The sequence below is a fragment of the Silene latifolia genome, chromosome 5, assembly GCF_048544455.1.
Source record: "Silene latifolia isolate original U9 population chromosome 5, ASM4854445v1, whole genome shotgun sequence".
In the NCBI taxonomy this organism is placed as follows: Eukaryota; Viridiplantae; Streptophyta; class Magnoliopsida; order Caryophyllales; family Caryophyllaceae; genus Silene; species Silene latifolia.
Genome location: NC_133530.1, coordinates 5541646 through 5563190, shown reverse-complemented (window position 1 = coordinate 5563190; position 21545 = coordinate 5541646). Strand labels below are relative to the sequence as shown.

The 21545-nt window shown below is 34.3% G+C and overlaps 1 protein-coding gene, 1 long non-coding RNA gene and 1 pseudogene across 2 annotated transcripts; 1 reads left to right on the top strand and 2 right to left on the bottom strand.

Moving 5' to 3' along the window:
- Window positions 1-871: 871 nt before the first annotated feature.
- On the bottom strand, window positions 872-2527 carry LOC141654717 (uncharacterized). Its single transcript, XM_074461835.1, has one exon. It carries the CDS (start codon window positions 2525-2527, stop codon window positions 872-874), a length of 1656 nt encoding a protein of 551 aa, XP_074317936.1.
- A 2999-nt stretch (window positions 2528-5526) lies between these two features.
- LOC141654716 (inorganic phosphate transporter 1-4-like) lies at window positions 5527-7157 on the top strand (annotated as a pseudogene).
- An 8187-nt stretch (window positions 7158-15344) lies between these two features.
- On the bottom strand, window positions 15345-18212 carry LOC141655829 (uncharacterized). The gene is made up of 3 exons (XR_012548199.1): window positions 17986-18212; window positions 17648-17717; window positions 15345-15820 (listed from the first exon to the last, which is right to left on the bottom strand). It is a non-coding gene; the product is annotated as an uncharacterized LOC141655829 (long non-coding RNA).
- Window positions 18213-21545: the final 3333 nt, after the last annotated feature.

Here is a 21545-nt window from a genome sequence, read left to right as displayed (position 1 = left end):
CTGAAGCATCTGTTTCTACCACAAAGGGTTTGGAGAAGTTTGGTAAGGCCAATACAGGAGCACTGGTCATCACTGTTTTTAGCCTTTCAAATGCCTCTTGTGCCCTTTCATCCCAATGGAAAGCATCCTTCTTGAGCAGATTGGTAAGGGGCTTGCTTATGATTCCATATCCTTGAATAAACCTTCTGTAGTATCCTGTTAATCCCAGGAACCCTCTTAGTTGCTTCACTGTTTTTGGGGTAGGCCAATTGGCAACTGCTGCAATTTTTGATGGTTCAGTAGCCACTCCTTCTCTGGAAATTATGTGGCCTAAATACTCCAGTTTCTCAGCCCCAAAACAGCATTTGCTAGGCTTGGCATACAGCAAATTCTCCTTCATCACTTGTAAAATAAGACTAAGGTGTTTTAAATGATCACTCCACCCTTGACTGTATATCAATATATCATCAAAGAAAACTAGTACAAATTTTCTCAAATAAGGCTCAAATACCCTATTCATCAAGCTTTGGAAGGTTGATGGGGCATTGGTTAACCCAAAAGGCATCACCAGGTATTCAAAATGCCCATTGTGAGTTCTGAATGCTGTCTTATGGACATCTTCTGGTCTCATCCTGATCTGGTGGAAATCAGACCTTAGATCAATCTTAGAGTAGAATTGTGATCCACACAACTCATCAAGCAGTTCTTCGATTAAGGGTATGGGGAATTTGTCCTTAACTGTCTGCTTGTTTAGAGCCCTGTAATCAACACACAATCTCCAGGTTCCGTCCTTCTTCTTTACCAGCACAACAGGAGAAGCAAAGGGGCTTGTGCTGTATTTGATTACCCCACCTTCCAGTAATTCATGTGTCATGGATTCAATTATGTCCTTTTAGACCATAGGATACCTGTAAGGCCTGTTGCTAATGGGTTCTGCATCAGGTTTAAGGATTATTCTATGGTCATGTCCTTCTCTGTGAGGTGGTAGTTCTCTGGGTTCTTCAAACACCATAGAGTACTCACTCAATATCTCCTGGATATCCCCAGAATGCTCTTCCTTGCCCGTCAAGGAAATGGCAAAGAATACTTCATTCTCCTGAGTTTGTTGGCACATCATGGCCAATTGTGCCCCATTCTCCATAGTCTTGTCCATTTTCTTTTGTAATCTAAGGCTGATAGGCTGGGTTCCCCTCAACAGGTGTTTCCTTCCGTCAAAAGAGAACTCCATGGTCAGCTGTTTGAAATCCCATGTAATTGGACCCAAGGTTTCTAACCATTGGATGCCTAACACATCATCACAACTTCCTAGTGGTATGGCAAAGAAGTCTGCCAAGAACTCAGTGTTCCTAATCTTCCATTTTAACCCCAGAATGTGCTGAGAACACTGAAGTTTTCCCCCGTTGGCCACGCATATATTAAAGCTTGGAATGGCTTCTAATTTCAGAGCAAGCTTCTTAGAAATTTCCGTATCTATAAAGTTATGGGAGCTGCCACTATCCACTAGAATACTCAATGTCCTTCTGCCGACCTGCCCTGGGATCCTCATAGTTTGGCAGTGGGTCTGCCCAGCTAAGGCATGTACAGAGATTTGAGCAATCTGTCCTGGTTCAGGCTCATTACATACCTCAACTTCTTCCTCCTCATCTCCACTATCCTCCTCATCTTCCAAGACAAATAATTGTATTTTGCTCTTACAAACATGTTGAGGGGTAAATTTCTCGTCACAGTAGAAACAAAGGCCCTGTGCTTTTTTGGCCTCAAAGTCAGCATTAAACGGCATGTATCTGGGTGGGTTTTTGTGGGGTGTAAAGGGTTTTTTGTGAGGGTCATAAGAAGTTTTTTGTGGTTGGGAATTTATGTTGATTTTTGGTGTGGGAAGAAGGGGTGGTTTTGAGGTGCTTGGATATGAGAAGGTTGTTTTGGGGATGGGTTTTGGCAGCAGGGCCAGGGATGCTTCTTGTAGTTTGGCTAAGCTATAAGCATCAGAAATAGTCTTAGGTTTGAGCATTCTAACCATGAGAGTGATGTTGTCTTCTAACCCAGTAATAAAACAACTTAGGGCATAGTCAGGTTGAAGAGTAAGCTTGCTAATCAGCACATCAAATTCATCATGGTATTTTTGCACAGATCCCTTTTGTTTTAACATAAGCAGGTCTGACATAGGGTCCTCATGCATGTTACCAAACCTATTTTTAATAGCTCTCTCATATTCATCCCATTTAAGTAAAGACTCTTCCTTTCTGTTTTTAATGAATGACTGGTGCCATGCTAAAGCCCTGGTCTCAAGGTGCATAGATGCATAGGTCACTTTAGTGACTTCATCAGTTTCAGACATAGAAAAAAACTGAGCACACTTGAATAACCAATCATCAACATTGCTACCATCAAATGTTGGAAATTTTATGGTAGGGGACCTTACCATATTGTTGTTGTTGGGGCTACTTCCAAATCTTCCTGGTTGTAGTGATAGGTTAGCAATGCTTTGAACCAAAGTCTCCATTTGAGATTTCAGCTGCTGAACCTCACTTGCTAGCTCTTGGTCTGGCATGGCCTTCCTTCGTGTTTTTGTTGGTTTGGGTTTTGAAATTTTTGTGTTTTTGGTATAAGTGAAAAAACAGCTGTTAAATATTTTTTGGTTTTTCATTGGGTTAATTCTGAGATTTTCTCTAATGGTTGCAGGAAGAAGGCTCTCCACGGGTCGAAAGGATACCTTGCTCTGATAGCCAAATGATAACTTAAGTTAGAATACGAATAAATAAGAACAACAATAAACGCAACAATGAGATGACTGAATTTAATAAGAATGCAGACCAATAAATAAGCTGTTCAATTACAGGAATTGATAGGCTTATATTAGCTTAGAAATGCAAAGTACTCTTAGGATGGTCACCTGGTTTCTTAGCCAAAAGCGGATAAATGCAGAAAAGAATTAAGCAAAGGGAAATTTGATATTTTTCATTCATAATCCTCCATTACAGAAGATGATAGTACTTATAAGATAGTTGGCTTGGAAATTAAGCTAAGGTTAAGATAGTAATTAGCCTAATAGACCAGCTGTAATTCTTATCACCTAATTATTCCTTCTAGATACTTTGGTGACTCATTGTCCTTGTTTGTCCTATTCAGTGTGCTCAACGGATCTCGCACATGGGGCCATGAGCTGTACAATTGGGTGATGGTACCGACATTCGGGTAAGTTAGTTACCCCTATTCTGGCACAATTTCCCGCCTTAGTAAAGCCATAGACCTGACTGCATTTTCCTGCAACTGTAATGCTCTGCAGCTAAATATCAGGTGGCGTATCATCTTTATCTGATTTGGTAACCTAATCTCGAATCGAATGCCAAAAGTCAAGCCAGTGTGGCATAACCACACAATTTTATCTTATACATAGGGAAATATTTCAAGAACATAACAATTAGGATTTTCCTAACAATATCGAAACAAGTGTAACTTTTCTTTCATTAAATTATTATCTTTCATTAAAATATAATCTGATATTTAAACTCTAATCTTTTAATTAAATTCAAAATTATGATTTTTTCATTAAAATAAAGGATCAATTGATGAAAACAACCTTTAATGCTGCACTTTTTAAAACTTAACACCTTATGAAAAGTTTTTTAAAACATAATACCTTAATGTATTTCATTCACATTTGATACCTTGAGTGGATTTAGACAAAAAAAATGGAATATTCCGACCATTTTTAAAAGACATGGCAACGTATTTATGATGCACCCCGTTCACATTTTCAACCTCTTCCCTTCCCTCTTATAACTACAAGTCACGGTTGATTCAACCTCGGCAGTATTTCACAGTTTTTTTGGCCTAAATTCACTTAAGGTACCAAAATGTGAATAAAGTGCACATTAAAGTACTAAGATTTAAAAACTTTTCATAAGGCGTTAGGTTTTAAAAAGTGCAACATTAAAGAGTGTTTACATCAATTGATCCTAAAATAAACTATAATATAAACCATCACTTGGTAAACTAAGCCATAAATTGATAAATTTTTCATTAATGCAATAATTATAACTTTAGAAAATAACTTGATACATACTTACTGTTAGCTTTGTGACAAAAAAAAAATCAACAAAATAATTGGAAAAATTTATAAAATGAAATCCTTAATTTTATGGTAAAAACATATTTTCATAAATATACTTCATGTTTCCTAGCTTTACTTAATTTCAATGAAAAATTCATTAAAATACTTACTATTAGCTTCCATTTCAATTTCTTTTGTTTCATCTCAAAATTCACTTCAAGTGAAAAATATTAATTAAATAGTGATTTAAAATATATAAATAATACCTAGGTAGCACGGACACTCCTCCTAATTAGCCGTCCTGGTCCCGACGCCCATGTCGGACACCCGACACTTTCTGAACACACCCCTAAACATGTTATAATTTAGACGAGGAATAAAATGTTAAAAGAGATTGATTAGAAGAAGGGTTTTGGTTGGAAAAAAGAATTATTTATAGTCAGGTCAAATTTTACCTTCACTTATTTAAATTTAATATCAAATACATTACAAAAATAAATCATACCTTACTTATAACCATAAAATATTTATATTATTAAATTTAAATAGTGTGTTCTGTGTCCTAAATTTTATGGGAAGCCATATTACGTGTCCGTGTTCATTTTGGTGCTACCTAGAATATTACCTTATTAAATAAAAACTCTATAAATATCGCGCAGCGCGTGAAATGGAATATGGATATATCAATATATAGAACTTAGAAGAATGGACAGAAACGGCGCATCAAATTAAGACGTATCCCACTAAGTTCTACGTATTATTGGTAAGTAAACTTTGACATTAACATGTCATTTAATTAATACGACATATTCCGTATATCCGTACAGAAAAAAAAATGTAGTGCAACTATCAGTTATGGAAGAGCAGCTGTAATTAAAAGGCATATTTCGTAAGATGCCAGACTCATTAAACATAATTTTCATATAAATACACTTATATTTTCATTGATTATCTCATTATCTTCACAAAAAGTTCTCAATTCCCTCCTTTACCTCTTGCTTGCCCTCCCTATGTAGTCAAGATAAGCAAGCTTTTAATTTGGTATGCCTTCTATATTAAAAGTTACATGCATGTTCTCCCAAGTTCAATAACATATGGCTTCTGTTTTTTTTTTTTTTTAACTTTTCTTTAATTTATTTTTTGTTATTTTGTCCCAAATAATTTGCTACTCCATAAATGAACCACATTAATTTATTTAAACATTATATATTTGTTTTTTTTTCCTTTCTCAAAATGATCCTCATAGTATGTTTGATATTGGTTGTTTAGCAAAGTTCACTGATACTCGCATATCTAGAGCTTTAATAAAATAAATAATTACGTTAATTGTTGATGACTTACTTAAAAAAAGTGTCTAAAAATCTAAAATTTATATTTGATCTTAAAAACATAAAGTGAAAAGTTGTGTAGATTAGAATGAAGAAAGTTTCTATCGATAAGTATGTACATATTTAAGGTGAGAATAACAATGACTTTTATAATTTGTTGCAGGAGATAAGCAGAGCAAAAAAAAAACGATATAAGAAAAAGAAGAATGGCAAAAACAGAGCAACTACAAGTGCTGAACGCACTTGATGTAGCAAAAACACAATGGTACCATTTCACGACGATCATCATAGCAGGAATGGGATTTTTCACGGATGCTTATGACTTGTTTTGCATCTCCCTTGTGACAAGGTTATTGGGTCGGATATACTACCAAGTGGAGGGCGCGAAGAAACCAGGGTCACTGCCAATCAACGTGGCAGCGGCCGTGAGCGGAGTGGCCCTATGTGGAACCCTTGCAGGTCAACTTTTCTTCGGTTGGCTAGGGGACAAGATGGGGAGAAAGAAGGTTTACGGTATGACCTTGGTCCTCATGGTTTTCTCCTCCTTATCCTCGGGGCTTTCCTTTGGAAATAGCGCTAAGGGGGTGATGACCACCCTCTGCTTCTTTTCGCTTCGCTCGGATTCGGTGTTGGTGGGGACTACCCTTTGTCCGCCACCATCATGTCCGAATATGCCAACAAGAAGACACGAGGTGCTTTTGTGGTCGCTTGTCTTTGCCATGCAAGGCATGGGTATTTTGGCCGGGAGTCGTGGCACTCATTGTCTCATCGACTTTTGATAATAAATTCAAGCCCCCGTCTTACGCTGAGAACCCCGCCTTGTCCCTCCCGGACGAATCCGACTATATCCGGCGAATAGTTCTTATGTTCGGAGCCATCCTGCGCGCACTCACCTACTACGGCGTATGAAGATGCCCGAGACGCCCGATATCGCCCTTGTAGCAAAAAACGCCAAGCTAGCCGCATCCGACATGTCGAAAGTCCTAAAGGTTGAAATCGAAGCGGAGGAAGAACGAGTGGATCAAATCGCAAGGAGCGATAAAAACCAGTTCGGTCTATTCACCGTTCAGTTTGCCCGACAGTATGGCCTCAAATTGCTAGGGACCACCTCCACATGGTTCCTGCTCGACATTGCCTTCTACAGTCAAAATCTCTTCCAAAGAGATGTTTTCACCTCTGTGGGATGGATCGGTCCCTCAGAAAACATGAGTGCCATTAAAGAGGTTTACGTGATTGCTCGAGCTCAAACCCTAATTGCCCTTTGTGGGACCGTCCCAGGCTACTGGTTCACCGTGGCTTTCATTGACATCATCGGTCGATGGATCATCCAAATGATGGGTTTCATAATGATGACAATATTCATGTTTGCCATCGCCTTCCCCTATGCACACTGGCAAAAGAAGGAGAACCGCATAGGATTCATCATTATGTATGGCCTCACCTTCTTCTTTGCCAATTTCGGGCCAAATGCAACCACGTTCATAGTCCCTGCGGAGATCTTCCCCGCTAGGCTTAGGTCCACGTGTCACGGAATATCCGCCGCCACAGGCAAAGCTGGAGCCATTATCGGTGCTTTTGCGTTCGTCTACCTATCCCAAGATCCTGATCCGGCTAAGAGAGAGCATGGTTACCCTGCCGGTATTGGCAAGAAAAACTCTCTCATTATTCTTGGTGTTATTAACTTCATTGGAATGCTCTTCACCTTCCTTGTGCCCGAGCCTAATGGATTGTCTCTTGAGGAGGCTTCTGGTGAGGTTGAGGAGGATTCATCAAACGATGATCGTGAAGGATCCGCTTAAGTTCAACTACTAACACTACTCACAGAAATTTCGGATACCTCTACACAACCCTAAATTTTCTATATATACCATTTTTATAATGCTTATTTTCCCTTCTTATGAATTATTGTATTATTTGATTGATTGATTGATTATAATTGTTATATAAGAGGATTATTTTTGCTAATTTCTCCATCATTAAGTACTTTATCGGCTTTATTAACTATTGTACTTTTCTAGGTTTGCCCAACATTTTTTATATTAGCACACTATTTTGGAGGTATAGATAGAACAAGGAAAAAGCTCATTACAATTTCTTAATCTCAACGCCGTTTGTTTTTCGTTTTTTCACAACGATGGACAGTATTATATATATAAAAACAAGTACAAAAAATACAACATTTGTCTAGCATGCATGTAGCAAGGTTGAACGACCAGAATCGATGATTTGTTATAAGCCTATGGATCTGGTGTAAAGTAAGAAAAATCGCCAATCAATAGAATTCCCGTAAAATGACAAATTATTTCGAACATACATTTACTAAATACACTTTTAATGTAAATTTAAAGCAGTCGTCACCAAAATTATTAGATGGTACGCAGTCTATAAATGTTGACGATGAACACAGTGGGTTACTATGAAGTTAACCTACTTCAATCTTCATCATAATATCCCCAAATTGCTATAGAGAAGTAAAATGTATGTTTGTGTTAAGTTAAAATGACTGAAAGAATGAGTTTGGTATATATACAACCAGGTGGGGGCACCCCTATGTGCTTCCCTCTCTCTTCTATTTGGGTCATTTGTGAGAGAAAATGGTATCCGTCACTCGAAAATGACGGATACCTGCCGTCTTCAATGAGATTTTGTGTATATCAATTAGTCTCCCTTGTGACGGACGCTATCCGTCACAAGGTGAAGACAGAGCGGATATATACCATTTATGCTAATATGGTAAAATTGGCCCATATTGTGTATTATTTTAATAAAAAGCAGATTTGACATTTACACAATTAATAAAAAAAAAAGGACAATTAGCTGACAACTTTACAGAGCAAGGTCACTTCCATTTTGAAAGTACCTCCACGCCTCTTTCTTTCATTTTGAAAACCAAGATAAATATCTCTCTAAAAAAATACAAAAAATACAATCTTCATCTCTCTGCAAAGCCCCAAAGACAAACATCTTCAAGTTCTTCATCTCCTACTAGCTCATACTCGCCAAAAATGGTGACAAAAAAAATCAGTGGCTAGAAAGATACCCACAACGAAGCTTGTAAAAAAACCACTTGAAGGTATTAGTTTATACAGTTAGTCTCCCTTGTGACGGACGCTATCCATCACAAGGTGAAGACGGAGCGGATACATACCGTATTATTTTGATTTTTTTTAATTTATGTAGAAAGTTTAAATCTTTACATCATTTTTTACTCAAAATGGATAACTTTATTGGATTTTTGATTGATTTATGTTAAAAAAAAAAGTTTGAATTTTTGTGTTTTAATGTATAGATCTAGGGTTGTTATGTCAAAAAATGATGATTATATCCAAATCAGAGAGTTTTGGAATTATAATCTTAGTTTCATTTATAAGAAATGGTTACATTGGTTTAATTATTAATTTTTATGGTGTACTAATTTTTGTTTCATTTGAAAAAAAAAATCTTAGTTTCAAGATCTTAGTTTAATTTGTAAACTTCAGTAGCAATTTTTGTTGATTAATAATAGATTTTTTTGTAGTGTATTGCTAATGCATTTTGCTTGTCATGTAGACGCGCTTAACGTCGTCGTTAGCTGCTGGCACAAAAAGAAACAAGAGGTCGATATGCGCGGAAGATGGTATGCCTGTAATCTGTATTAAATTTGCGTTAATCTTGAAAATCGTAACTACTAAAGTGCTTATAAGTTGTAATGTGACCACATCAGCGGAGTAATGTGACCACATGAGTGAGTAATGTGCCTATGTTTGAGTTTCTGTTTTTGCTATTCAAATGGCTGTTTCTTTTGGGTTTAATACGAACCTTAGCATGTTAACAAATTTGTGTCAAAATATGTGACCATTGTAGCGATAAATGTACCAATGTTTGCTTTTTGTGAAGATTATAAAAATATTTGCTTTAGTAACATAAATGAATAAAGACGATGACAAAAACGTGATCGCCTTAACGAGGAATGTTATCATGTTATGTGTTAAAAACTATTCTAAACATGTTAACATAATAGACTAAACATGGTGACATATTTGTGATTATTGAAAATGTGACCACCTTAACAGGGATATGTACCTATGTTTTTGTGGTTTGACCCCACTTTAACGTGCTAACATATATGTAAAATATGGTCACATATGTTATTATCTTTAAAATGTGACCAATTTGCCTGTAAATGTACCATATCTCTTATGGTGAATGTACCATAGTTAGAGGTTGAAATAAATCTTAACATTCTAACACATACTAGTAATCCTTGTGATATGTCTTTGTGATGAAATGTGACCACCTTAGTTGAGGAATGTACCAATATGATAGCGTCTTAACATGTTAACATAATAGACTAAAGATACTCACAAATAGTGATTGTTGATAATGTGACCACTTTATAACTTGTGTACCTGTATTTGGTTGTTGTGTGCTGAACTTAGGCCCTGTTCTTTTGGACTTAAAGTCATTTAATATAAGTTCACTTCAGATCCTATAAGTTCATTCGATTCGATTCGATCCTATAAGTTCAGTTCAGATCCTATAAGTTCAGTTCAGATCCTATAAGTTCAGTTCAGATTCTATAAGTTCAGTTCAGTTCAGATCTTATAAGTTCAGTTCAGCTCAGATCTTATAAGTTCAGTTCAGATCCTATACCTCACTTAATTTAAGTTCAGTTCAGATCCTATAAGTTCAGTTCAGATCTTATAAGTTCAGTTCAGTTCAGATCCTATAAGTTCAGTTCAGTTCAGATCCAATAAGTTCAGTTCAGATCCTATAAGTTAAATTAAGTTCAGTTCAGATCCTATAAATTCAGTTCAGTTCAGATCAGATAAGTTTCAGTCCAAAAGAACAGGGCCTTAGCATCATAACATCTATGTTTAATACATAGTGACATATTATAAATTTTTATTATGTGACCACTTTTGTTAGAAAATGTACCATTTCTATAATGTATTTTAGTTTGAGAATGAAATAAATCTTAACATGGTGACATATATAGTTAACATTGTGACATATGTGTTATTGTTAAAATAGTGACCACCATAGTTTAGAAAAGTACCTATGTTTGAGTTTGTTAAACATTAAAATTGTATCACTAGCTTAACTTAATTTGGTGACATCTATGAACAACATGGTGACATATTTATTAGTAGTGAAAATGTGATCATCTTATTGAGTTAATGTACCTATTTTATGATGTGGTTGATTATATGTGACAACATCTAAAAATGGTAATCATAATAAGTATGGGTGACATATACTTTAGTGTTAACATGTGACCATTTTACATGTGATATGTATGTATGTTTTAGTGAGTTTAATATTATAGTAATGTAAACAGCTTAGCTTAAATATAGTGACATCTATGATTCCAAAATGATGACATATTTATTAGTAGTAAAACTGTGATCAGTTTATTGAGTTGATGTACCTATTTTAGGATGTGGTTGATTATATGTGACACTATGTGACACCCTCACTTATTGAGGAAAAGTAAACACGTAATTCTAGAATAAAACTGCATGGATATGTTTGTAATAGGTTCATTTGGGTAAAAACCTGTAATTTTTAAAACCTGAACCTGTTATAAAGATATCCAAAAGGGAAGGTGTCAAACATGCAAGGTCCAAAATCAATCTCATGAATGAAACATCGCTAAAGTCGCGAAACAAAGTTATACAACCCAAATATGAGAAAGGGAGACATATGTCCCTAAAATGTATGTGACATAAAAAGTGTTTAAGGGTCACAAAAAATAAAACCAATCTAGGTCACAAGGTTACTTTGCTCGCTAGCTCGTCCATGTACCCCATATATGCATCACCTACCTGTCATTCGCATTTTATACAAATACGAAAGCCACAGTCAGTGGGGAGTAACTCTGAGTTCTCCCAGCCACGAAATGTCATAATTAATATAACATGTAAACATAAGAATATGAATACGAATCACACAATGCCTTAGCATATAGATGCTAGACAGTCGTGCTTATCATGTGAACAACAATATAACAACACATAGTCCTAGCATGTGAATACTAGACCGACTCATACTACACTATCATGTGAATCACATAACATCCAGGAATTCAAACTCTATCAACCATAGCCGGCTTGCATCTCACCTTCTATGATTCATAGAATCATCAAACAAGAAAGGGCAATATATCAAAGACAGGCATAAGTTCTTAGTCCCGTCAATAGTCACTCAGAATCTCGAGTCTATACCACGAGGTAGGGAAGGTAATCGAACCGGTATCTTGGCTCAGAGGTTCTATCAAAACATGGCCAAGACACAACACAACCCTAGCCTAAAATCTGCGCAGACCTAGACATGCGGATACACACCACCGCACCCAAGACCCACAATTTTCCTAAAACAAAGTGAGTACCCTAAGGAGTCCACCAAAGGGTTGGCTAGTACTTAAGCTGACCACTTACTCTCAAAATAAGTAACGAGGTCATGCCCCAACTTGGATATAAACCCACCAAGTCTGGAACACAGAGGCTATTAAGCAATGAACATACACTCGTCAAAGACTATAATGACCTATCTATGATGAAGGCCGAAATACTCACCTAGGACCTAGTCCCACTACTCCCACTTGAATACTTTAGCCCACACCACACAAGACAAGTAGGATACCCAATTCAGCTGACAATCCAACAATATCTCCATTATCAATAATAATCCAAATTCCAGCTAACCGTTAATTTCATAATTTATGAGAACAAGCTAAAATGGCAAAGAGGCAATAAGACTGAAGTATAAGGCAGCCAATTCATCCAACAACCAACATGTGAAATGATAATTACAAATATCAAGACATAACATAAAATTTCCAATAACAACCAATCTCACCTCAAAGACAAACCCTCGACCCGAGTCCCGCGACGGGTCATCGGTCAAATCGAGGTCGACTTGGTTTAAACCTAGTTTGACCAAACTCGTTCGGTCAATAACTGCCCAAATTTCAGTCTCTTGGCCTCGCTTTGGCCCAAATTACAAATTTTATCGCAATATTATTCTCATGCTATTTCTAATTTCTATCATGTGAAAAACGAAAGTAACACATATCAATCACCTAAACACTTAACAAACAACAGGCACACATTAACTACTAATGTGACACTAATTAAATCGAGTAACCCTAATAGTTACCTTACGCTAGCAAAGAGACAAGTAATAACTTGAGAAAGCTTCTAAAACCCAAAATTACTCTTCATCTTCAACCACATATGAGCCACCTAAAATAATTATGTGAAAGGACGATATTAACGAATTATCGTTATATAAAATATAAGACGGGAATTAATTTAAATCAAAACATGTAAACATATTCATTAGCTACTGTCTTATGTTCATAAACCATTATGACCCTCCCTTTTGACAGGCATACCAAGAAAATTGTCACAACTTTTACGCCCTAGAAACAGTCCCATAAAGCACCATTTTATCCGTCCCAAAATCGCTAGCCAACTCACTGTCACGGCTCCCAAAACCGAGGCCAAAACAGCCCACACGGCCTCCATTTCGATTTGTCCCAAAACAGTCTGAAGGCTGCACAAAACTGGTACCAAAACAGAGTTCAATCAATCCTAAACCAGTCCTAAACCGAGTCAAAAACAAATCCCAAAAATGTCCCAAAGTACTGCAGCGGACTCAAAAACAAATCCTAATTTCTTCGCACAATACCACAACTAAACAAGATCCCAAATAGCATCCCAAAACAATCCCTACATGTCAATATACACCGTCTTAAATATACCACTTACTAGCTAGCATCCTAAATGATCCTAGAAGTCGGTATACACCGTCTCAATCATCTCCACATATCAGGATACACCGTCTCAACTATACAACTGACTAATTAACATCCATAAGGATCCCTATATATAATTATACACCGTCTCAATTATAAAACAGACTAACCAAAGATTCGAAATAAACATATATTACAAGTAATATTTAGTAATCCGTTATCGTTACCTTTTTCCGATCGAACTAGTCCTTCATGACTAACAAATATTCTACTGCACATTCTATTTTAGTACATACAACCGTCTTATAATAAATAAAGCTGAAAATATAAATGGGTTTGTAAAAATACATGACGAAAATGAATTTTACTTACAACGGATTGACGAGAACGATGAAAGCGGACTATGGAACGCGAAAATCATTGATAACGGATGACAAACGGAGTGGCCGAATCAATTTAAAATTAAAAAAAAAATGAAAAGAACGAAAAAGAAGAAAAAGAAAGGGAGAAGAAGAAATGTTGCGTGAGAAATGAGGAGCAAAGATGCACCTTTGCTTATTTATTATACGTACGTTTCTTCATCGTTAAGAATTCTAGCTAGTTTCTACAAATCGGTTCAAGTTAAATTAAACTGGTTTTAGTAATAATTTCATAAACGACACGTAATCAAAATAAATAAATTTAGTGAGTGAAAATAAAATAAACTCAGCTAGTTAACGTAAATAATACAATATCAGCTTGAATCGGAATTATTAGCGATTTTTACGAAACTAGCGAATATTTATAAAAATTGCTAATTTAGTGAAATAGGCTCAAAATAGCTAATTGGACGGTTTTGTTCCCAAAATCCATCTCGGGTTCACTTAAAACAACTTTCATAAGGACTCGTAAAGAAACGGAAATTATTAAATAAATAAACTCGAACTAACTTTAATAAACTCGAACTAACTTTAAATAAACTTATTCATGATTATTAAAATTAACGTATCGAATTATGATGAAATTAATTAATTAGCTAAGCATATATATAAAAATCGTTAAATGATGTAATTAAATTCAAAATAGCAATTAAAAGAATTTTATCCAACCTAATAAAATACGGGGTGTTACACACTATCTGAAAATGTTAACCATAATTAGGAAGTATCATGACATATTTTTTAGTGTTAAAATGTGACCATCTTAGTTGTGATATGTACATGTGTTTAAGTGAGTTGAACATTATTGTAGTATTATCAGTTTAGCTTAATATGGTGACATATTAGTTAGTAGTGAAAATGCGATGAACGTATTTCATTGATTTACCTATTTTAGGATATGGTTGATTATAAGTGATAGCATCTGAAAGTGGTAACATTTTTGGAATTAATGGTGACATGAGTGTTTTTATAGCAACTTTATAATCTGATTCAGAAATGAGAGTATATGTCTAACATTTACATATTGATCTCGTAGATATTCATGTGCAAACAGAGCCTCTGAAAGTGGACAGGATAAATGCAACTGTTAGACAAAGCTCGAAGGATGTGGAGGTTGGCCAAAGCTTGAAGATAAAGTCAACCGAGAGTGCAGTGGCTAAAAGACGACAAAATAATTTTGAAGAAAAATCAACTATTATATTAAATTTTGAAGATGTTCATAAATGTTACCATGTTATCAAGAAGATGTTATCATTTTAAGTCAACTTTGTTTACATATTAAGAATAATTTTAAACATAACATTGATATATTCTTCAAGTAAGGTGGTCATTAATTCAATTATAAGATATATGTGATCATGTTTACTCATTATGTTGCCAAAACATATGTTTTTATAACCTTTAACAAAAGCAAACATAGGTACATTTCTCAGCTTAAATGGATTCATATTGAACCCAAAGAAAGAGCAATTTAAATAGCAAAAATTGGTATTTAATTTGTACATATCTTGCTCTTGCTTAAGGTGTTCACATTTTCAACAATCACTTATATTAAGAATAATTTAAAACATAACAGTGGTCACAAAATCAACCTTATATACGATATGTGATCATGTTTACTCATCTATGTTAGGAAAATTTACATTTTTATAATCTCCTAAAAAGCAAACATTATACATTTTAAAATGGTAACATATTGAGCAAACATTGATACATTTTGTAGCTACAATGGTCACATATAGAGCAAAAAAGCAAACATTGGTATATGTCACAATGTTTACACAAACATGTTAACATGGTAAGTTTCGTATTGAGCCCAATGGAACATCAATTTAAATAACAAAAACATACAATCAAACATAGACAAATTAGTCAACTACTTTGGTCACATTATTAGCCTTTCCTATCCTATTGCTCATATCAGACGCGGGATAACGATGTACAAGGTACTCTCCCCTGACCCAACTTCAGTCCCTTTCCTACCCTTCTTTTTCGGCCTCGTTCCTTTTTTTCGTTGACTGCGACCCTTTATCGTCTAACGTAGGGTGCAGAATAGGAGGCATGATCTCCTCTACGGTTGGTTTATCTTCCTCCATATTAAGGTTAGAAAGTAACAATTGGACCTCCTTATTAGCCTTGACAATTGGACCTCCTCATTAGCCTTAATTAACAACCATTGAGGCATTTGTTGAATAAGTTTTGGAACGGTCGATCACCCTTTAATCTCCCAAAGTGCGTGAGATATGGCGTTTTGTTGAATATTGTGACACTAACATAGACGATGTCTCGTTTCTGGATAAACCTGTCACCAATTTACCATTATTAGCATTAAAACATGTGCTTTTCTGCATGAATATAAATGGTGACATATACACTGCATGCTCTAAATGTTACCACTCTAAGTGAGTAAATGTAACCATAATATTAATGCTTAATTGGTCTTAATATAATATGGCACAGTGTAACCATATTAGCTTATGTTGCTACACACTAAGGTGGTAACATTTATGTAAGAATGTGGTGACACGAGAAAATATGACACAATGTAACCATGTTAGCTTATGTTGCTACACACTAAGATGATAACATTTATTTAAGAATGTAGTGATATGACAAAATATGACACAATGTAACCATGTTACCTTATGTTGCTACACACTAAGATGGTAACATTATTGATATAGGAACGTGGTGACATAAGACAATATGAAACAATGTAACCATGTTCGCTTATGTTGTTATACACTAAGATGATAACATTGTAATACATTTTCCTTTAAACAAATATGTGACCATGTTTATGCAAATATGTTATTATGGTGATAATTGTATAATCAAACTAAGATAGGTACATATGTATGATAATGTGGTCACATTCACCAATTATGTTAACAAGTTAATAATATTGGTACATTTTCAGCAGTCACATATAAGTGTCTATGTTTAGTATATTATGTTTACATGTTAAGAATAATTTGTAACACCAAAAATCATAATATTATTTGAACATCTCTTTGTTAAGGCGGTGACATTTTCAACAATCACTTACATGTCACCATGTTCAGTTTATTATGTTTACATGTTAAGAAAAGTTAAAACATAATTGGTACATTTGTGGCTAAGGTGGTCACATTGTTAATATAACAATCACTTACTCCCTCATATTCGGGGTTTTCTTCCCCTTTGATGTGGGCACAAGATTTTAGGAGATGATTAAATAATGAATAAAGGAAGATGGTGGGGTTTGTGGATTGGAGAGAGGAATGAATAATTAGGAATTAAATAAGGAATTGTGAGTTAGGTGGGGTTTGGTAATAGGAGAGATGTATGAATAAAATAAGAGTAAAAGTTGGGTGAGGTTTGGTAATAGGAGAGGAAGATGAATAAAATAATAGTAGAAGTTTCCAAAATAAAAAAGGGAAAGAAAATCTGAATAATTCGTTTATGGAAATAGGGAAGAAAATAGTGAATAAGAGGGAGTATATATTAAGAAATGATATCATCTTAGTCTAAAGTGTTCCACTTTTGTAGCTTTTATTCCAAGTAAACACCCTTAAAGATCAGTATCTATGACAAGAGCAACAAAATTTTAAGATTTAGTTAAAATGGTAACACTGAACTCTAAAATTGTCACACTGTACGCTAAAATGGTAATATATATGAAGATTAGTACCTATGATAAGAGCGACCAAATTTTAAGCTTAGGTTAAAATGGTAACACTGAACTCTAAAATTGTCACATTGTAAGCTAAAATTTTAAGCTTTAGTTAAAATGCCAACACTGAACGCTAAAATGGTCAAACTGTTGTTATCACCTTAGTCTGAAAACATATATGGATACAAATGGTGACATAAAGGTATGTAACCATTTTAAAGACTCTTAAAATGTAAATATAATTGGATACAAATGGTGACATGAGAATATTTGTACAATGTTGTCATTTTAGAGTACAGTGTTACCATTTGAATAAAATTGGTCTGCAATTATTTTAAATCAAACAAACATAATTATAAATAGCAACACACTCAAATATAGTTACATTTTCAACAAATATGGTCACATTATCAACACGAAGGCGGTCACATTTTTCTCATGTTATGGCAAATTTATTCCAGATTAAAGTCATACCGTCTTCCGCGCATATCGATCTCTTGCTCTTCTTTTTCGCGTCAGCACCTAACGACGACGTCAAGCGCCTCTACATAACAAGTAAATTGCATTAGTAGTACACACAGACAAATCTAGTATTAACCAACAAAACTTGTTATGATTTTTTACAAAGAAACTAAGATCTTGAATTAAGATTTTTTACAAATGAAACAAAAATTAGTATACCACAAAAATTAATAATTAAATTAATGTGAAATTTTTAACAAATGAAACTAAAGATTATAACATTATTTGCCAAAAAAATATCACCAAAAATTATGAGTTATAAATTAAAACTAACATGTTCAACATAATACCTTCAATTGCTTTTTTTCACAAGCTTCTTGGTTGGTATTTTTAGCTTTGTGAAGATCTTAAACTGAAAATGTTGCCACCTTAGTTCGACCGAGCTGAAGATGTGACTAAGACGGAGAGATGAAGATCGTCGGGATGAAGATCTTGATGAGGGAGATATAGATTTAGAGGTTTTGTCTTGGGGAAGTTAAAAAAGATGAAGATTGTCAGATTATACCACTTTATTTTTTGCGAGTTGAAGATAGTGAGTAGTTATAAGAGATGACGAAGGTAGAAGATGAACATATTGAGGGAGATGAAGATTGTCTTTTTTTTGGGTTTTTAGAGAAATGATATTATTTTGGTTTTCAAAATGAAAGAAGAGTGAGGAAGTGACGTACTGAGCAATGGACACAAAAGTTTTCATAGCCCCTGTTTTGCATGAAAAAATCTTTTATTTTTTATTTTTTTATTGTGTAATGTCACATCAGATATTAATTAATTAACATACAAAGTGGGTCACTTATATCCATATAAACATAATATGGTATGTATCCTCCCCGTCTTCAGCTTATGATGGATAGCTTCGGTCACAAATGAGAATTTGTGAAGGACCAAACTTATGATAGAATAAGTCAAAGATAATAAGAATAATTTACAAGCCCCATAAGATGGACGGTCGAGTGTGAGGCCAATCTTGGCCATAACCATAGCGAAGCGTGGTCTAGGAAGAGGTTTGGTAAGGGCATCGGCATCAATGACGGGTTTATACGAGGAGTCTAACCCTTCAATGATCCGTTTGTCCGTAACATCTTCCTGGGAGACCATCGTGCCAAGGAGCGCAATTTCAGCAACAGTCGCCTTGATTTTGTTCATATACTCGGTAATAGAGGAGGAGCCTTTGGAAATGTGTTTGAGTTTGTGTTTGAGTTGCTTAATGTGACCACGGGATAGGAGAGCATAGGAGAATGCAAGAGCATCCCACGCCTCCTTAGTAGTGGTCAGACGATTAAGGATGAGGCTAATGGGAGAGGTAAGGAGGATACACTGTACCCTTGCAACAACTCGAATTGTAGTCGCCATTGTTGGTAGTTCGATCCATCAAATTTGACGATGGAATGAGCGTTGACAAGAATGAGCGGTTTGTTGGGCTCGGCTTGGTTAGGGATAGTTTTGCCCGACATGGAAAGGAGGTCGAGAAGCACGAGAGTTTTAATGTTTGGTAAGGAGTTTGAACCTTTCTCATGATACCATGTAAAGCTATATTAATATTGTGATGATTTACAAGGATACAATTTATTCTACTTATACAAGAAATATGATACTAAAGTAGAGCATAGAATAAAAAAGCTAATTACTTAAGATAGAATAAGTCAAAGATAACAAGAATAATTAGTTCCAAATTATTCTCAACATATATAATGTTTTGGGTTTTAAAATAACAATCTCATGTTTGATTTTACAAAAAAATCCTATGGAGTTCTATATATAAATAAAACGGATATAAAATTACGGTAGTTATATCAAGTAAATTTGCAATGAGTAGATTATAGAACCAGTTTACAAGTTGCAATGAAAAACAATTTCAAATGAAAATCCGTAATTTATAATATGAAGAGTTTCTGTTGTACATACATATACATTAGAAAGATTATGTTTTAATTACCCAAAATAAACCACCTTTAATAACATTACGTAGCTAAAACCGTATAAAATCATCATATCTCATTCTTCGTACTTCGTCCATTTTTCTTTTCCTATATGCATTGTTGCAGTCTCCATAATAGAACTTTAATTGTATTTTTCGACAACCATATGTTATTTTTTTCATTGGATAAAATATTTTGCAACAGATATTTTGAAAATAATGTAAACATTTAAGTTTTATAAATTTATGTTTTTTTTTTATTATTCAAGTTATTGACGGTCAAACTTCAGAAACTTTGACATTCAAAAAGCAAATAAAACGGTAAAAAAATGGCGGAAGTACTAAACTAGCTAGATCAGAGTTAATTTTGTGGAACGAAAAGAGTAAATAACATCAGACATTGGGATCAATATAACCTATAGTATTAAAGAATTTAATAAAATGAATGTTTTCTTTTATGATCTAGTTGTTGTAAATCAACTTTTTTCCAAGAGTCAGATAAAATAGAAAATACCCTCATACAATTAATGAAATGCCACCACTCATTTTTTTTATATATATTAAAGAATTTAATAAAATGAATGTTTTCTTATATGATCTATTCTCTTTGTCCAGGTCATTTGTTGTCCTTTTTCATATTGGGGTATCTCATTGAGTTGTTGTCCTTTCTATTTTAAGAATGCACTTGATGAACAATTTGATCATTTACACTCAATTTCTTCAACTTGTCACTTAGTAATTGACCCCTTTCTTTTTCATTGGTCTTTGTGCCAAAATCAAAGAACAACAATCGAACGGGGCGGAGGAAGTAGCTGTTGTTAATCAACCTTTTTTCCAAAGAATAAGATAAAATATAAAATAGAAATATCCTCAATAACAAATTAATAAAATGCCAGCAATCATTTTATATAGATTGGCCATGCAAATCAATAATCATTTTATATTGTCCAGCAATCCTTACCTAATAAAAAAAAATGTTTGCTGATGCATTGATGCATGCATCCACTTGTACAAGGCTTGTGTTTGACTTTGTAAACGATTTGATGGAATAAGCTAAGTTGACAATCGGACATTATTTTCTTTTAAATAATTATATAATTGATGGTTAACGTGTAACTTGGTCTTTTGAAATTGTTACCTAACACTTCATTATTGGATGCATGACAAATTGTTCCAACTTTTTTCGTATTGCATGCAAATTAATACGAAAATTGATTTTTGGACGATTAATTTTGTCAACTAAGAGGATAAATGTCACAAAAGGATTTTGGAACGTAAATTCAGGTTCTTATATTTGTAGAGACATACTAAGTTTAGTAGATCTGCATTATGCGACGTATATAAATTAATTGATAAATTCTTAGATATATCGATGTATTATAGGTTTACAATATTATACTCCGTACAACCTAAGAAATAAGTAAAAAAAAATGAAATTATCAATATTTCTAACAAATAATAAAGTTGGATTTAAGTAAAAAAAATATCCTTAATTAATACCCATAAACTTAGTAAGTAGTTCTTAAAATACCTAAATTACTAAAAATCGAATTTTCATACAGTCGCATTTTGTAAAGAAAATATATTCATGATTGGCTAAACGATATTTATGTTGATGCTATGACAAATTATTTTCAAAAGATCAACAAAAAATTGCATAAAATAGACTTTTAAAGGGCGGATTAATGCATTTTGGTATATATTGAGAGGTTTTCATTAAGTTTAGTAGTACCAGTAATATATTGGAAAAATGAGAGATATTACCTAAAATTCGGAAAGAACACAGTGATAACATGTAGATAAACCCTATATATTTAGATTTTAGAGTGAACTAAGATTAACCAAACACAGTAATGTACAGTAACTAAGAATAAATACAGGGAATAAGGTCATTAATGTAAAATTAAGAAATTATTAGGGTCTATACAACAAAAT